The 19,239-nt window shown below is 34.4% G+C and overlaps 1 protein-coding gene across 4 annotated transcripts in view; it reads right to left on the minus strand.

Annotated features, from left to right (window-relative positions):
• Scn1a (sodium voltage-gated channel alpha subunit 1) overlaps positions 1-19,239 on the minus strand; it is a 155,132-nt gene that overhangs the window by 45,817 nt on the left and 90,076 nt on the right. For 2 of the 4 annotated variants that reach the window (XM_058580149.1, XM_058580146.1), the window contains exons 4-15: positions 17,692-17,779; positions 15,820-15,948; positions 14,051-14,142; positions 12,949-13,218; positions 9,927-9,990; positions 8,850-8,991; positions 8,005-8,211; positions 6,293-6,577; positions 4,917-5,297; positions 3,539-3,671; positions 2,511-2,749; positions 674-847 (exon numbers count right to left, since the gene is read on the minus strand). In XM_058580149.1, coding sequence (XP_058436132.1) covers positions 674-847; positions 2,511-2,749; positions 3,539-3,671; positions 4,917-5,297; positions 6,293-6,577; positions 8,005-8,211; positions 8,850-8,991; positions 9,927-9,990; positions 12,949-13,218; positions 14,051-14,142; positions 15,820-15,948; positions 17,692-17,779 — 2,204 coding nt within the window. The remainder of the gene's footprint in view (positions 1-673; positions 848-2,510; positions 2,750-3,538; positions 3,672-4,916; positions 5,298-6,292; positions 6,578-8,004; positions 8,212-8,849; positions 8,992-9,926; positions 9,991-12,948; positions 13,219-14,050; positions 14,143-15,819; positions 15,949-17,691; positions 17,780-19,239) is intronic. The other 2 variants (XM_058580148.1, XM_058580147.1) reach the window with 2 other exon arrangements.

Genomic DNA, 19,239 nt, shown 5'->3' on the forward strand with positions numbered 1-19,239 from the left:
TGATCTCTACTGAAAGATACTCATTTGTCAATAGTATGCTAAGTAAAATCATATTGAGCCCTGATGTACATAGAGGAAAAAACATTTATTATTCATTAATGCCACTTCAGGTCATTGATATAGCTGAATACACCTGCACTGAGAAACTGGAATATTTTTATGACTCTATTATTCCCTTAATTTGCAAGGACATATATATTAATTAACAGACATGTTTTTTGATCCTACAAATTTTCTCTTTTTTGATGGGTATATATTTTCCAGGGGTAGAGCTGGTAAAACGTTTGGCATGTACATCATGTCACTGATTGTCATCCACTGCTACATAGGGCTATTTGTATTTTCAGCCTATTATTAAAAGGTGGAGCATTTTCATTAAAAATGTTTCCAACAAATGAAAATATTACCTGTAGTAGTCATTAGAAACAATAATTAGTCAGAATGGCAACTGGGTAGCATATTCAATTTTACCTGATTATAATTTTTAGAATAAAGGTTTTTAATAATAAGTGGGACTATATATATATATATTTTCACTTAAGAACAGTTTTGACAGTACAAAGATGTGAACTTGAAAGGCTAATGGTTGTATGGTAAAGTCCATGACAGAACTATTCTAGAACACTGTTTTTAGAAAAGTTTTTGCTATTGTTACTCTTTTGTTTTGCTTTACCAATCGGAATGAACGGAGAACTGATAATCCTTCCACGTTGGCGAGCCCAAGTTCTACCAGGCTAAGTGTCACAATGAAACCATCAAAGATATTCCAGCCTTCTTGGAAATAATAGTAAGGATCCATGGCAATAATTTTCAGAAACATTTCTGCTGTAAAGATCCCAGTGAAAACCTAAGATCAAAACAAAATTATTCTAGTTCCATCAGATAATGAGAGAATGTAACATAAATCTGCTCTTAGAACAAAAGGTTTATGCTATTTTTCCAAAGATTCCATTACTAACTTAAATGCATATAGTAGTTTATAGTTTATTAAAGACTTTCATATACATTTTTTTTACTTTTTATCCTTACAGAACCCCCAATAACTGGATGCCATATAATTATTTCTTTATACAGAGGAAACTAAGATCACAAGATGGTTGAAATGACTTTCTGAATAGCTTAAACTCTAAGATGACAAAACTAAGATATGAGTGCAAATATTCTAATTTTGGCAGTGTTCTTGTCATTAAATCAAACTGCATTTTCTCCAGGTTTTGTACAACACAGTTACTGATGAGACTTTGCTCACACACAGTTTCATTTTATCTATAAGCTTATACACATTTTCCTTATGTCAGACAGTTGTCATACATGTTCATACATGTCACAGTGTGTGCAATATACTATCATTATTATTTTGTTACACATGAAAAAAATAACTTTACTTCCATAGTATAAAAAGTAGATTTTTATAAATATAAATAATACATTGAAGGATGTTACTTTTTTTTTTTTAACCATCAAATATCCTAAACCGGAGCTGGGGCTATAGCTCAGCAGTAGAGTGCTTGTCTCACACATGCGAGGCACTGGGTTCAATCCTCAGCACCACATAAAAATAAATATATTGTGTCCAACTACAACTAAAAAATAAATTTAAAAAAATCCTAAACCTTGAGCCAGGCATGGTAGTACATGCTTATAATCCCAGTGGCTTGGGAGGCTGAGATAACTCAGAGGTCCTAAGCAACTTAGTGCGACCCTGTCTCAGAATGAATACTAAAAAGGGTTGAAGATGTGGCTCAGTGGTTAAACACTAAGTGGGTTCAATCCCTGGTACTAAACAAACAAACAAATCCTCAACCTCAAAGCAAATATTATGGAAAATGCATGCATCACATTTCCATGCTCTTCCTTTCAGTAAATAAAACCTAATATTTCTAATATTCTTGAGTTGACTGGAGTCAGCTGGCAAATGTGATTATTTACATTTTGAAGTACACAAACGAAAGAATGAAGTGGCAACCTTCACCCAAATCAGTCTTGTTAATCATACAATATATAAAATTTCCTGGGATTTGCAATATTTTATGGTATAATATAGAATAAATAAATGAAATATTACATAGACTACGTAGATCCTGGAAGCAGTCAAGCTGGAGACATTTTATAGTTGTTATATTTATTCTCGCAACGATAATGATTAAGAAGAAGAAAAAGATCCACAATTTTATTTTGGACTTCTATACCTAGGGAAAATCAAATACTATCATTTTTTAAAACAGAGTGTTCTTAAGCAATGAACGATTTCTGCATCATTAAAATTTGTAAATATCACTATCGATTTTTAAAAGTAGTATCTTGGATCTATACCTACTGTTCTGTTTCTCACCTCTTGCATGGACCATTGCTTTTGGTAAAAGTAGAAATTCAGCTAGATATAATGTCCCTGAGGGTGGAGTAGGAGGCAGGAAGTGTGGTTGAAGAAGTGCTATAAATTATTAAATAGAACAGTTTCTTAAACAGAAAATCTAAAAAGACTGAACACAATTACCTTCCAATATGCTTACCAAGTTTCCCACTGTAAGCACATTATTGAAATGTTCTGTCATTGGATAGTGCTCCATGGCCATGAAAAGAGTATTTAAGACAATACAGATGGTGATGGCCAGGTCAACAAATGGGTCCATCACAACCAGGTTGACAATATGCTTCACCTTTAACCAATATGGAGAGCAGTCCCAGATTAAGAATATGTTGGAAAATTTATACCAACAAGGTGGGCATTTCTGCCTGGATTCTTCAAGTTCTGGATTTAAAAGAGTAAGAACAGCAACTGAAAGATTTATTCTATAACCACAAATATTTATTTAGATCCACTAGATTTATTTTCAGTAATTGGTACACTTCCATTTGCTACAAAGTCAAACTCATTTGTTCTTGGTAAAATAATTTTTTTAAAAATTATAGGATTTACTCTAGCCACCTAGAGACACCAGACATATACACAGAGAAGAGGTAACGAAGAAAGAGTTTTTTTTCCACTTATGCATTGACACTGTGGCTCAGCACCTGGCCTCAAGTTAAGTGATTGATCTTTTAAATGAAATCAGTTAGGAACATGCTTAGGGAAACATATTGTGTGAAATCTGATGTTAATGACTGGTTATGTTGTCAATGTCAAGTAGTCAGAGTTAGCGCTGTGGTCCAAGAATCATCCTTTGATTTGTTTTTATTTTGTGAAAATGATCTTCTTCTCCTGGCCAATTTTGGGAGTATTTAGGATGAGGCTAAAAGGGACAGTGCTGCTGGCACACTTAGAATCTCAGTCGCTATGTATAATTGGATTAAAAATCCCCAGCAGAAGTTGTACTGTGTATTTTCAGAGTTACCACATACAGTTCAGAAAATAGTCTCTAGGGTTCAATATTATTCAGTATAGATAAACTTTTAAAGCTCCCAGAATATAGGAGCACATATAATAAATAATCACTCTTGCTTTCTCTTTAGAATGAGGATTCCAATACACAAATAGAAAGATTTGTTTCCAATGGCACAATATAAGTTGATTGAAATGGAAATGGAATTTGTTACAAACCTTCTACTGTATTGGTTAAGATGCTGGCTATGCTCATTGCCCTTTGCCTTTGGGAAGGATCTTCTAGAAAGTCCATGGAAACATGGAAAGAACTTGATCTTCTCTTTCTCATTTCAGTTTCAGTAGTTGTTCCCTATAAAGAAAGTGCTAATGCATTAAGCGATTAACTTGAACAACATGATAAGCAAACAATCAAAGGGTGATTTGGTGAATTTTGTGAAACATGCATCATGCACTTTCCTATTTAATTGGTGATGGCAGATATTGCTGACTTATTGTATCATTAACCTGGAATGTCAAAACTGTTAACCATTCAGTCATATAGCAAAAATTAATTTTTAGTCTGCTGATTTCATAATTATATGAAATATGACATACTTATGTTATAGTTGATAAATATTTAGATAGATAGATTTAAGAGTTATCCTTATTTCTGAACTAACGTAAGAACTTAATAATTTAAAAAAACCATATAAGTGATCCAGGCATTTGATTTTTGAGAAGGTAGCCATTTAATTTTAAGAAAATACCAACCATTACAACAAATTTAGCTGCCATCTCTTTCTCTAGAAATAAGACATGGGTAGTCATTGACAACACAAACTATATTAAAAACACACACACATGCTGCATGGACAACAGTTTCATCCAGGGTATCAGAGCAATAAGTCATCTAATTCTGACTTAGTCATGCCTCATCATGCTGATATATTTCCAAGTGAGTGGACAGTTTAAAATGAGGCAGCATCTGTTTGGAAATTCCTCATCTGGTTCTACATTCACAAACATGTAACACAACTTGGTTCACAGGCAAATCTTTGATTTGTTTGTATCAACAATTTATTGTGTCTCTTCATTTTTATTAGTTTTGAAAAGACCTATATCAGCATTTTTTTTTGTAAGACAAATATGAGTACTAGAAATTTTAAGGTAAGAGTGAAGCTGTCTGTTTAAGCCCAGTGTTTTTGAAAATCTAAACTAAAGCATAGCTATGTTGAAGAATCAGTTGGAAAGATTTATTATACACCCTTTACACTTAAAGAGAAGACTCATTTATTTCCTTTTATACCAGGGCCTTAGAGGATGCCCTGATATATAAATTCAGTGTGGGCATATAGCAAATCCTCCAATTGGAGGCAGTAATTATTGTGTCTAATTAATCCTTAGCATGTTGAATAAGTAAATGCATTCAGGTTTGTGCAGGAGAGAGTCAGGTTTTAAGGTTAAGTTGGTTAGTCCATTAAAGGTATTACAAGATGCAGGTGCATTCACAGCTTGACCAACCAGGAATCATTCTCAAGAGATCCATTCTGTAGAAACACTGGCTGGTGCAGCAATAACGGGCCAGCCATGCCTGAACTATTTAAAACTTCCTTACATTGTCATCAGTAGCTGGCTTATCTATTATCACCTCTGGCAGAAGCTGTCCAACAGGCGATGTAGGAACTGAAGGTCCACCAACCAAGGAAACCACACCATTGCAATCCACAGTGCTGTGCATCTTCCCATTTGCTGGAAACACTGCCAGCATCCGGGACGACCTACTGGTCTGACTTAGGTTACTGTTGCGTCGCTCTCCATGTCGTCGGGGCACAAACAAGGAATCTCTCCGGCTCTCATTATCCTCAAAGGTGCTGTGCTCATCATCAGCAAAGTCATTCTCAGACCCCACATCCTTTGCTCGCCCTCTAAAACTGAAAAGGCTTGTCCTGCTATTTCGCCTTGGAGAAAATAGGGAGCCACGGATGCTCAACAAAGACTAAAAGTTTGAAACAAACAAAAAGTAAAATCATGTTAATATCACCTTTGTCACATGCAATCATTTTGAAAGATTAAGTTGAAGGAAATCTCAGCATTCCTGACAGAAGGATCTTCTAGAAAGTCCATGGAAACATGGAAAGAACTTGATCTTCTCTTTCTCATTTCAGTTTCAGTAGTTGTTCACATCTTAAATTTATAGGCATTCAGATTAAATTCAATCAGTGGTTTCTAGCCACTGGTATTAGAGAATGGGGAGCTAGAGTGCAACCTAAAAGTTAATGAAAAAAATCCCTGAACCATCATTTCTCAATTTTTAAAAGGCAACAACATAAAGTCTATTGCTGGGGATATTGTGAACCTTGGCACTAGCCGCAAGACCTCAGCAAGGCCACTATTGTTTCCGTTGCTCTTTCCTTTTAAGGAATTCCACCATTTTCAGAGATCATTAATCCACTTTTCTAAAATTACTTTAACTGTTATTCCTGTTCTACCTAAAAGGCATAGCATTTTCGATACTTGACTTCTGAAGTTCAGAGTGATGTGCTTTTCAATAAAGTGTATCATGACTGATATTTTCAGAAACATGCACGAAGGCTTATAAAGATGTTACAGGGAAAAACAACATAAAATCATAAAACAACCAAAAGGACATTACTGATCAGCCAGTCCCAGATCCACATTTTTTGTTGTAGTTAAAAGAGCTGAGGGCCAGAAAGATTAAATGTCATTAGTCACAGACAAATACCAGCAGTCTAATGAAAATCTAGGTCTCATGGCTTTCAACCCAACATTACTTCAACCACACCAAGATGTAGACTCAAATACACCTAGAGTAAACTTTTCACTTAACTATGTGAAGAAAGGATAGATTTAGATATAATAAAACTAATAGTTGATTCAATTGATTAAAATTCCTAGGTCCATTTTAATTCTTTCCCTCTCTTCGGTATTTTACTTTTCATCCATGCATCAGCAAACTCAATAGTGACGTACCTGGTGTGGAGAAGAGTACCTCTTTTCATATGTCAATCGGTTCCCTTCAATGGAGAAACGAAACCCCTTCCTCCTGATACTGTCTTCAGATTCAGATTTATGGAACTCGTCCTCATCTTTCTCTTCCCCACCAGACTGCTCTTTCTGTTTTCTTTTCTTTCTTCGATTCCTCCTTTCCTTGGCACTCTTGGAACTCAACTTAGAGGCTTCAGATGAACTGTCTGAAAGCCTGCCTGCTGCACTGGGCTCTCTGGAATGTTCTGAGGTGGTTGCAGCTGCTGCTTGCTATGTAGAGGAAAAATAGATTTAGCATGGCACTAGAAAACTCCTTAATATTTCTTTAATTGTCTTAAGAATTTTCATGGCATTTACAAAATACGTTTAGCTGACTGAGCTATTCTCACATTGATGCTCTGCAAGTGGAAGGGGCAATTTTTTTTTCTTTCTACCTAATGAGGACTTTCAGAGATAATCTGGTTTTCTCCATCATACCATTTATTAGGTTTCTGTTATGCTTCACAGACTACATATTCAAAAGGATCCATTGTGCATCAATAATAACGTAAATTCATACTACTTTGGGGGATTTGATTTGCCCTAATAAATTAGATTTAATTAGCATTGTCTTCTTTCCTCTGAAAAATAGATTGGAGTATAGAAGGAAAGTTACATGAGGTCAAAACCAAAAATGAGAATGAGATAATTCCCATTGAAACTGTGTTATTCAATGCCCTCAAAATATTATCAATCAAATTGATGGATGGTTATAAAATCCATTCTTCACCCCTCTGATATTCTATTTTGAAGAGTGGAGGAGGGAGGGTCAGCAGTTTTCTACCAAGCAACACAAGATATTCAGTTTTCCAAAATCTGTGCCCAACATCTTCAACTCTGCTCTGGTTGAACAATGCTTTTTGATCACAAATTGTATTGGTACTAAGATGGCACTTTTTGATTATTATCGTTGTTCCCAGAATACTCTCAATACAGGCCTCTGGTGTATAAATTAATATAGCTGAATGAATTTTCTTCTTTAGTAAAGACCATGAGTTTGTATGTGACGCAGATGGGATGACAGGACAGGCACTTTCTGAACTATGAGCACTGAAATCACAGTATAAAACAAGTATCCCTCTAACATCCCCTGGTCTCTGTGAGGTTGGTGACATTTAGATGCCATTGGATACCACTGAATCAGAGAATATTGTATTTTTAACCTCTTCCTTATAAAGGCAATTAAGCCACCACTTTAAAAGGTGATATGTTTGGTTAAAGAAAGATAAAGGCTACTTTTATGAAATAGATGAACATCTTTTTTGATAATAACCAATATTTTTTTCTAAGAAAAGATTATTTCCTTAGAATTTTCTCCTAATGCCAGTATATTCACTTAGTGAAAATGTCTTGCCCAAGAATACTCTCCAAAATTACATTTTCCTCTTTATTATGAGCATCTCAGAACAACTAAAATAACATGGGAAAGTTCCATTGTGGTTAATATTACAAGCATCTTAAAATAATTAAGTGAATAATTAAAATAAATGAAACTGAGTAGATGTTCAGAAACCTTTACTAATTCCCCATTCTACCAGTTTCCTCAGGTACCATCTTTTACTTTCTCTCCAGTAATTTTTAACAATAAAAAAGTTGGTACCAAAAGAAAGAAAGAGTTTGGTACTGTGGGACAAGGCATATTTGACTTGATAATTTACTTGAGCTGCCTCTTGCTGCTTTTTAAGCTGTTCGAGCATCTGCTGAAATTCCGCCTCCTTCTGTTCTGCTTCTTCCATTGTGGCCTGATTCTGTTCCTCGTAGGCCATGGCCACCACAGCCAGGATCAAATTTATTAGGTAGAATGAGCCCAGGAAAATGACCAGCACAAAAAATATCATGTATGTTTTCCCAGCAGCACGCAGTGTCTGCAAACAAGAAAAGAATTGTTTCTCAAAACTACTTCATTAAGGGGGTGGCTTCACCTTTCAACTTGTGTGTCTTGCAGAACTCTGATACAAATTACACAGGTCACAGGCTCTCCCTCTTCTCTGACAGTCTATTTCATTCACCTCTGCCTCTTCATTCTTTAACTTAAGTATCCATACTTTAATTTCTAGGAGGAAATTCTTGGATTCACCCAATATGAAACAGAACTAATAAAATAAGATGGAGACTTCCATCAAAAAGCTGAGACTTTGATGAAAGTCAAAGAAGAAATCAGAAGTATTTGTACATTGACCTCCTTTTCATTTCCTCCCACCTGTGGGATAATAATCGAGGGGGGATACAGGGCTGAGGGGAGCTTGTACCTTCTGGTTAAAGAGAACCTGTCTCAATAAGGATAAGAAATAGGATTTGAGCCAGGGAGAATGGGAGAGAATTACTATCCTTGGCATTATTCTGCTCAATATGTATTATAATCTATAAAATAGGGGAGCTCAAATCTCTGGCTTTCAAGTTCTGCTCTCCCTACCGTATTATGCTGTGGTGTGATTTTCGTGACTTAGTCTATGTTCCTGAAATCTTCAACTTAAATGCAGTGAATATTGCTTCAGATTCTCACCAGTTGATAAAGATTTTCCCAGAAGTCCTGAGTCATCAGCCGAAACAGAGACAAAAATGCCCAACTGAAGGTATCAAAGCTTGTGTAACCATAGTTAGGGTTTCTACCAGCTTTTACACACATGTATCCTTCTGGACATTGGCTGTAAGGAGGAAAGAAAGTATTATAAGACATTCTACTGCCTTTTAATTCTGGTAGAGTTTTACACTTAGAACATTATCTGGCCAGGAAGACTTGCTATCTCCAAGAATAACAGTACGATTGATAACTAATTAATATAATTCTCAATTCTTTACAATGTAACTTTATTAGTCACTTGTTGTTACCATTATGAAGTAGGACGGAAGAGGCTGGACACTTGAGGAATTTTCAGGAAGCAGGTTTATTGACTGCAGGGTTCAGAGAGGGCTTTTGCTTAAAATTCTCTGAACAAAGATTTTGGAAATTTTTGAACTTTACACCCTGTGTTTGGGGTGTGGGTTGGGGGGGAGGTTCATATACAAGTGCTTTCTGTTCCATCCTCTAGACCATACACAGGTTTCACAAGTTTTTACCAAGAAAACAGAGATAATATCTTTTTGTACAACAGGCTTGCAGACTAACTCTATCATATCTTTTGTGTGCAAACCTGCTTCAAACCACAAGACATCCTGCTCATCTGACAAAAAGAGAAGCTTAATTATGGCAAGAGTATTTTGAGAGGGGATCTCTAGCCTACTTCAATTAAATTATATAGTATGGCATCTCTAACAACATTAACAAAATTATTTTCTCTTAAGGATTAGCATTTTCACATGTCTATTTCCTTTTCCCTACCTCTGGTGCCTCCAGAGTCTATTCCTAGCAAGATATACTTACCTAAGTGAAACAATGTTATGGCTTAAAGTATTCTTACATTACAAGAAAAGCTTAACTAGTAATTTAAATAACCTCATGCTTTATAAATAACCTGAACTGCAGCAAATCAGTAGTAATAAATTAGTTGGCTTTTATTAGCTAGTTTCTACAGAAAGAGAAGAGGTACACATATGTGTGTGTATACACAACATACACAAATACACAAGATTAATGGCTTACCCTGCATCGGAGCTATTTCCACATAGTAGTGCATCTAAAAAACCCTCCAAGAAATAATGATATCCTGTTTGAAAAAAAAAGAAAGTCAGTTATGAACACTTTTTTGGTTAAAAATACTAAAATGAGACAGGAAATCAGGTTCTAATTTTAGGTTCATTTAAGTACAACATATAATTCATTTGAAGACATAGTATTGGCCCCTTCTCCCTCCAACTACTAGATGTTGTAAAAGGGCATTAGATACTTGATGGTGCAAATTTTATTTATTATTAATATAAAATTAGTGGTAGCCTCAGGTACTAACATAACATTAAGAAAGAAATCGGTATTTTTTAACCACTGACTTTTGGTTTGTTTGTTTTTTGTTTCCCAATACTGGTAATAGAACCCAGGGCCTCACACACACAAGGCAAATGCTTCTTTTCTGAGCTATACCCCCACCACTTTTTATTTTATATTTTGAGACAGGGTCTTGATATGTTGCTTAGGCTGACCTTGAACTTACTGTGCTCCTGCCCGCTTTCTCAAGTAACTGGGATTTTAGGTATGTGCCACTGTGCCTGACTCTTGACTTCTTTAAATATAGAAAAATATATTTCTAAGTTTTCAATTAAAATCAAATACCATGAAAGGGCTGTATAACTTCAGGATACTTTTTTTATATCTTGTGCTTATGAATAAAGTCCTTTAAATTCAATGACCTAAAAACCTTACCTTGAAAAAAACAACTTTTCAATCATGATGCTTATTTTTAATTTCATTGAATTTAATTGTCTATCACTTTTAAAGATGAATCATCTTATTTATATTTGCATTTGGTTTGAAATAACTTGTCACAACAAGTGAAGCATCATCAGAGCAAATAAAAATCCTAGATTTTTAGAGTTAAAAATAGCTTCAGATATTCTTGATTTTATTTAAGTGTAAGAAAAATAGTTCAATAAATTTTCACTATGAGCAATAAATCCTGGGTGACATCTTCAGACAGAAACTTCAACTTAGATAAGAAGCAAACAACAGACGTCAGGGTGTTGGAGACAGCAGTGGACTTACTGACATCACATGAATTGAATAGGACACATTTGAGCATCTCTGACACTGCTCCTAATGCATTTTTCTTAACCTGAAGATTTCCAACTATTTGCAAATTATTTGTCAACATATCATTGAATGTCATGAAAGAGTTAATTTGTAACAAACCAAGGTATTTCCAAAATTTATAAGGAGATATTCAGTATGTGTCTTCATCCTTTTATTATGCTATTACTACTTTAAGAAATATCAAACCACCAGTAACAGTTCGTTTGTTTGTTTTTTGTTTCCCAATACTGGTAATGAAACCCAGGGCCTCACACACACAAGGCAAATGCTCCTTTTCTGAGCTATATCCCCACCATTTTTTATTTTATATTTTGAGACAGGGTCTTGATATGTTCTATGACTAATCCAACATGTTCTACACAGTCATTCACTAAAGGTCTTTCTTCCTTTCATTTTTTCCCAAAGTATTACTCACCATCTTAAAGAAATAAAGATATAGCTATATGTAAGCATATCCACAGTCTAAGTTTATATATTTAATATTTTTTGTTAAAAGGACATATCCTTTTTCAATGAATCATTTTTCTTATTCCCTGCTTTTGAAATACTGCTCCTGGCACATACTAAAATTAAAGAAAAGAAAGAGAAATATTTTTTCTACTTTTATTGTCAATTTTAAAGAGAAAGTGTGTTAGGCCAATTATTTTTCCATCCTTCTAGAATAGACTATTTCAGTGTTTGACTATTTTGTCTAAGTGCTTGAAATAAAGATAAAGCAATTTCCATAACCTCACTGATTTATCTGAAACTTTCTATTTTACTCTCTCCTGAAGCTTAATTGACAATAATTTTCTTCTTTTTGATGTAATACTTTTTCAAATAGAAGAGTGCTTATCTTTAGGTCTTGCTTGATTTCCGTAAAAGAATAAAGTCTGTTGTGTTCTGCTTTTGTATAACCCTGAGGGTCTCCTTCCATTTCCATGCAATTTCCCCTTCTCTCTCCCTTTCCCTCCCACCTCTCATCCCTGTTTAATGTTAATCTTCTTCTCCTGCTCTTCGTCCCTACTCTGTTCTTAGTTACTCTCCTTATATCAAAGAAGACATTTGGCATTTGTTTTTTAGGGATTGGCTAGCTTCACTTAGCATAATCTGCTCTAATGCCATCCATTTCCCTGCAAATTCTATGATTTTGTCATTTTTTAATGCAGAGTAATACTCCATTGTGTATCAAAGTGTGAAATATGATATATCAAGAAATTTGTAATGTTTTGAACAACCAACAATAAAAAATTAAAAAAAAAAAGAATAAAGTCAACTGCAAGCACTATGAAGCCATATATTATCACCACTATTTTCCCCACTATTCTGGCAAAGTTCCTGGCAATCTGTAGTAAATGTTTAATATGTTATATTACATAGTACTTTAGAATTTAAAAAGGGTTTTCACACATTTATTTTCTTCAATTGTCTCAACTACCACAGGAAGCATGTACAGTTAAAAGAAGATCCTGATAAAATTCTTTTTAGCCTCCCAAATGACAACACAATAGAAGGTGGCATTTGGGAGTCAAAATTAGAATAGTTATCAATTAAAAATTGATGTATGAGCAAACCACTGGTAAGACAATGAGAAAAAAATCATCTTTAAAACTCATTCCAGAAATTATTTAAAACTCAGGGAAAAGATTAGGGATGTCATTTTGTGGTATAGTGCTTGCCTTACATGAAGAAGGGTATGGATTTAACACCCAGTGACAAAAATGAAAAAAGAAAAAAAAAAGAATGAATGAATGAAAGAAAACAAAATCCAGAGGAAAAGAATGTCAAATAAAAGTGTAATTTTATATATTTTTAAGTAATTTTATTAAGTAATTTCCAAAGAGTTTTCTACCACTTACATGATCCTTTTTAATTACCCATGACTAGATAAAAGGCAGGTCAAACAATGAAAAGAATAAATATACATATCAGCAATTCTTACTTTCATCTTGAATGTATGATTTCCAGTCAAACTCAAATAAAGTCTCATTTACAAGTGTGCCATTGTTATTCACAGTTACGTTCCTCTCTATAGTATGCTCCTCCAGAGAAGCATTCGTGGGAGGCCACTGTACACATTTATTCCTCAGGTTGCCCATGAAGAGCTGCAGGCCTATCAGTGCAAACACGCTGAGGCAGAACACAGTCAGGATCATGACATCTGAGAGCTTCTTCACCGACTGGATCAGGGCCCCCACGATGGTCTTCAGTCCTGAAAGAAGGAAGCCCATTACCATGAAGACTTAACATATCTCGAATAACAAAAGCTTCACACAACAATACTCTTGAAAATGTAGAGTGTGTAAAAGTCTGCAGTGGTAGAAAAGGGCGACACTTCATGGTAGGTGATAGCTTATGGAGATGAACAGCAGAAAAGTAATGATCCAAACAATGAAATTTAATCCACATTGCATTAAGATGAAAGAAAATAACAGAAGTTTCATGGTCTTCAGGAAGTCTCCATTAAGGAAAGGGTCTTGATTTTTTACTCCTTGCTCTTGAAACTTGGCCACATTTTCATTAGGGTCAGTTGTCCATTTTATAAACAAATGCCTTGAATAAATATGTTTAAATTTCAAGCAGGAAAGGTTTTGCTATGAAACTGGAGGTGGCTTAGAGTATAATTTCACTTTAACATAAATCCTCCACTCAGATTCACGCTATTCTTTTTATCATATTGCTTGTCTTTTGTTAGTAAAAAGAAGATTTTGATTGCTTATATATAGGCATCAGTGGTTATACTGGATAAGAAGCTGAAAATTGGCATATTCAACAGGGAATAATTCCTCAGTAAAACTGATAAGACAAAAATATAACATATCTAAGGGCAAATCATACAGACTGTATATTATAGTGTCATGCAAGAAATTGTTTAGCTCCATGGCTGGAAAAAAAAAAAAAACTTATATTCAGAAAAGGAGAATATTTTTCTGTGAATAGGCCTACTTGTAATTTTTGATTTTCTATAATGTTGAATGTGAAGCAAACAGGCAGATGCTGACAAATACAATGGGTCCCCCCTGAGTGTTGAACTTTATTCTCACCTGGAATGACTGAGATCGTTTTCAATGCTCGGAGGACTCTGAATGTTCTCAACGCTGAGACATTGCCCAGGTCCACAAACTCTGTTACATATCTGCAGTAGGGGAGTTCACACACAGACACAGTAACAAGACACAAAGAAAGAGTTGTAGATACAAGGAGTCTACACTTCACCTTAATCACTCCTTACTGGCAATTACAAAAATAATTTTCAAAGTTCTCAAGATTCTTAAAGTGCAAAGAGCTGAAAAATTACCTACGTTTATGTTTACAAATTCTGCTACAAACCTGTGGAATAAAACCAGAGTTACTCAAGACTTAAGCAGGATTCATGTTGCTTGTTTGGGTCTTTCACAAAGACCTTCAAGATGATTTTAAATAATAAATATTGTAAGTAGCAAATTAGACATTGGAGTCTATCACTGTGGTTTTATTTTCATAATTTAAGATCATTAACTAGATGTAAATTTTACAAGGTATTTACCCCGTTGTCCTTTTGAAAGCAATGTAATCAGCATCTGTGTAAATCAGAATTAAATGTAAAGAAATAAATCTTGGCTGTTATTTCAGGATTTCATTTAGAAAAAGAGTGAAATACCAAAGTTAGGTATGAAAAGGCAGATTGCTTCATTGTCTTTATCTACAAGATAAGGTTTTTCTAGTGCAACATTTAAACAAAAGTTAGGCAAATTAGTAATGATATTTTATGGGGCCAAATACTGCTCCTGCCATTATTGCTATTTCATTCTCAAGAAACAGAAGTATCAATATGCATTTTTTGCACTGTGGCCGGAGGGTGTGGTGACAATTTGGATCATCTTGCTCAGAGATGAAAGTAAGACCACACGGGCAGCATTTGGAGCTTTGAGTATATTGCTGCCCCTTCTCTTCCTCATGTGCACCATATTACACCTTCTATAGGTCAAGAGAATCAACTCCCAAAGGCAGGATGAGGGCATGGAGTTTGTTGGTTGGTCCACTGTTCTCCACATACCATGTCACTTATTGTGAATGGCTTTCCACTACTTGTTGGGTTCTCTTTCTAGGGAAGTTTATCACTAGAAAGTTTACCACTAGGGATGAAGGAATTGTTAACATTACTGAATATATATGGATAGAATATAAGGAAAAGAAGGCTTGTGATGAGAGTAAAGAAAGAGATGAAGGAGGCAATAAAGAGAAAAGATAGAAAAGGAGTCAAAAGAGAAAAAGAGGTAAAGAGAATATGTCTGTATATAAAGCCATAAATACCCATTTACTGATAAAATAATAATAATTTATTAATTCATATTATATCAAATGCTTTCTTTTAACTGGTTAGTTTAATTTTCAGAGTATTTGGATACTAGTATATATTTACTTTTTATTATTTTATCAAACTAAGGAATAAAGGTATGGAGAGTATATAAAATTGATAAGGTAAGTTTATGGAACCAGTAGAATTGTCTGTCCCTGTAATTATTTAAAGTCGTTTTACAAAGACATATTATAAATACGCTTGTGCTTTTATATTTTGGGGGCATGGGTATGCATGTGGAAGAAAGGCAGATATGAAATTTGATGTGAAAATTTTATTTCCAACTATTGAAAGGCCTTCAAGCTATAGTGAAATACCACTTATACCTCTGTGGTGCTAACTTAAGATCCAGAGCTTAAATGTGTAAGTCATGTCAACATATTCTAAATACTAAATCAACTTTATTCTTTTAAACCATAGTACTAATGGAAAACCCAACTCTATTCTCTTTGAAGTTTCATAAAAGGCACTTACGCAAATGTAATAACAGTGAAATCAAGCCAGTTCCATGGATCTCGAAGGAAAGTAAAATCTTCTAAACAGAAGCCCCTTGCAATAATTTTTATAAGTGATTCAAAGGTATATATTCCTGTGAAAGTGTACCTAGAAACAAGCATCCAAAGAAGAACTGATAGAGTAATAGTTTTCTTTCAGAGCATATTAACTTCTTATACCTCTGTCAGTGGAACAGATGAATTCTAAAAACAGGAAATTATGCAGCTTGATTTTATTTTTGAAGAAATAAGACATAGTAGTAACTTTAAATTCAACTCCCTAACATTGAAGAGGTGTTTCTAAAGTTTCCTATGAGCAGTGTGAGAAATACATGCCATGTAAAATTCAATCTAGCTACTGCCTGACATGTCCTAGTACTGATAAAAATGAATAGAGCGTCTCCTGAGAAGCAGCGTGGTTTCATGATGGAGTAGTCAATCAATAATGTTGCAGTATAGAAGGATTTTCTCTTAGAAAACAAAACAATAATTAAAAAAACGCTCAACTTCCATGATATTTTAAGAATAAGAAGACATTGATAAATCAGCAAGTCTAACATTTTCTCTTTCTTCAAGATAGGCTAACTTTCATGGAAAAAGACTTCATTAAAATCAAAGGATATAATTCTAGGGTTATGTGAGGTGAAAATTTACTCTGGAAGAAAATTTGGTGATCATTCAAAAACTTGGCTGTTTCCAATGTTTAAAACGTCTATTCAGAAACAGGAGTTTGAAGGTAGCAAAAGATCACAAAAACTAAAGTAATTAAAGACCTGTGGATTTTAACTTGTTAGCTTCAATGCTTTAGGAATTCTTTGTATAAAAAGTTTACTATTTTCTACAGACTCTCTCCATTTTCTTATTGACCTATCCAGGAAGGAACAGTTCAAAATTGATGGAGAAGAAAAGGTGGATATAGTAACATCTGTATTGGTAAGAGAAGTGGCCCTGGAGTAACAAGGATTTCAATAGAGAGCGTGGGCAGGTGCAGCAGCCAGGACTGAAGTAGCATGGATTGCACTTATCCCACAGCTGGGCTTTCTGCCCTCAAGGGATATCCCAGACAGAGACAGCAATTATATTAGTAATGCTGCCAGTTTTTTTTTTTTTTTAAAATACTACCTAAACTTTCACCTCCATTAGTTTAGCTTTCAGTTAAACTAATTCAAATTTTAAAGTTGTACAATCGTGAAATTTTGGAAGTTTTTTTTTTTTTTTTAAGTCAGTTTTTTGATGACCTCACTTGAACTGATATTGGTCTGACATGGCTGACGGAATTGAAAACTCCTGAGGTTCATCATGGTCTCCTTATGGCATTTATAATTTGCTCTTAATTCTAAATCACTGTATTAATCCCTTAACTTCCAAGTTTTCAATAACATAATAATATTCAAATTCTATTTTAAAGTTACCATAAGTGGTATATTTGTTGCTCAATTTAAGTTTTTCTATATGTTCCATACGTGGGACAATGGGACAAAATGGGTATTATGGAATTGAACTGAACTCAAGATCCATCATATTGGACCTCTTCTGCAATTTCTTTCAACACATTTTCTATGGACATGTTAATTCTACAGGGAAAAAAATGGCGAATGTCCAAGAATGATGGACTTCTGGTGACCATCAGGTATAGGCAAAAGAGAAAGATGAAATCTAATACCAGCAAGTCTTCTTGTTGTATAAATGTGCCTAAAATGGCTTTAATACAAGTGTTCTTCAATTTTATCTCAAAGATACATGAAGACATAATTCCAAAATCTGAAATTTTGTGTATGTGTATATATATATATATATATATATATATATATGTGTGTGTGTGTATACATATAAATATAGAATTAGAACTTACTCTACATTCTTTGTCCAGTCTGGAGGGTTACTCATTGTCATAAACACACAGTTTGTCAAAATAGTGCACATAATTAGCATGCTGAATAATGTAGGTTATTGTTAAGGAACACACAAAACAAAATACAAATTTAACTAGTATATAAAACTAACATAAAAAAACCCTAACTATATTTCAACCAGTACTCACTCAGTGATAAATATATCATGGGCAAGTCATCTAATCTCTTTAAATTTTAGTTCCTTCCTTCCTTCCTTCTTTCCTTCCTTTCTACCAGGGATTGAACTCAGGGACACTCGACTACTGAGTCACATCCCCAGCCCTATTTTGCATTTTATTTAGAGACAGAGTATCACTGAATTGCTTTGCACCTCACTTTTGCTGAGGCTGCCTTTGAACTCACAATCCTCCTCTCTCAGCCTCCCAAGTTACTGGGATTACAGGCGTGTGCCATCGTGCCCAGCAAATTTCATTTCTTTATCTGTATAATGTGAGTAATAATATCACCTTCACAGAATAGCTGTTTATGTTAAATGAAATAATGCATAAGAAGACATTATTGTATTGGTATAAGGTGTTGGTTTTGCAAATATTATTGAACAAATATATTCACTTCTCATAAAACTTTGGTGGGAAGGCTTTCTGTGCCTTGTAGAGTTGCATATTATTTGAACAGAGAGCATTAACTTGAACTAATTCTAATAGTTAATTGTTGAGGAAGAATACATGTCTGTAATATTGAAATTTCTTCAATACATGTCATCCAATATATTTCAACATGTGAAAACATTTTTTGGTCAAAGACAACATGATACTAAGTATTGGATTTTTCAGTTTTGACCAAGTTTCTACAAGTGCAGCAGCGTTGGATAAGATGAAAAGTGAATATTCCTGAAGGTCAAGATTTAATATGATGTGAATGTAATTAAAATTCAACAAGGCAAAGTGACCTCAAGTGAGTCACTTATCCTCTCTGTGCTACTGAACCTCTCTGTGTCTCCACTTACTTTGATAAAGTGGAACTGATAATGAAGAGATTTCATCATTCTGGTGGGCAAGTTAAGTGAGTTAATGTGTGTGAAATGCTTGGAGCCGTGCCTGTATATAAGGAAAGATGTTCTAAGTGCTAGCTAAAACAAATGAGGAAGGCATAATGGAGTTGCAGCTGTGACAGGGACCTTAGAAAACAAGGAGTCTTATCACTACATTTAGAAATCAGAGAATTAAGGCCTATGCTCTAGAGAAATTAGATAACTTGGCCCAGGACTACAGAATGCAGGTTTTCTGTCTTCAGACACAATATTCTTTTCACTATAGTTTGCTGCCCAAATGAAAATTTTCCATCAACTGAAAAAAAAAAAAAAAAAAAGTTTACATCAAATGACCACATGATGGCACTAGGAATACAAACTAAGACAGGAAACATAGAAGTGGAAAAACCCTGAACATGCAATTTTTAATTTCAAATATTTAAATTTTAATAATAGCATATTTATACCTCTTACAATCAGCTTAAAATAGAAGGGTATCTCAGTTGTGTTTTTTAGT

Source organism: Marmota monax, unplaced genomic scaffold, assembly GCF_021218885.2.
Source record: "Marmota monax isolate L192 unplaced genomic scaffold, Marmota_monax_Labrador192_F-V1.1 WCK01_AAM20220418_F8-fsc00007, whole genome shotgun sequence".
Taxonomy (NCBI): Eukaryota; Metazoa; Chordata; class Mammalia; order Rodentia; family Sciuridae; genus Marmota; species Marmota monax.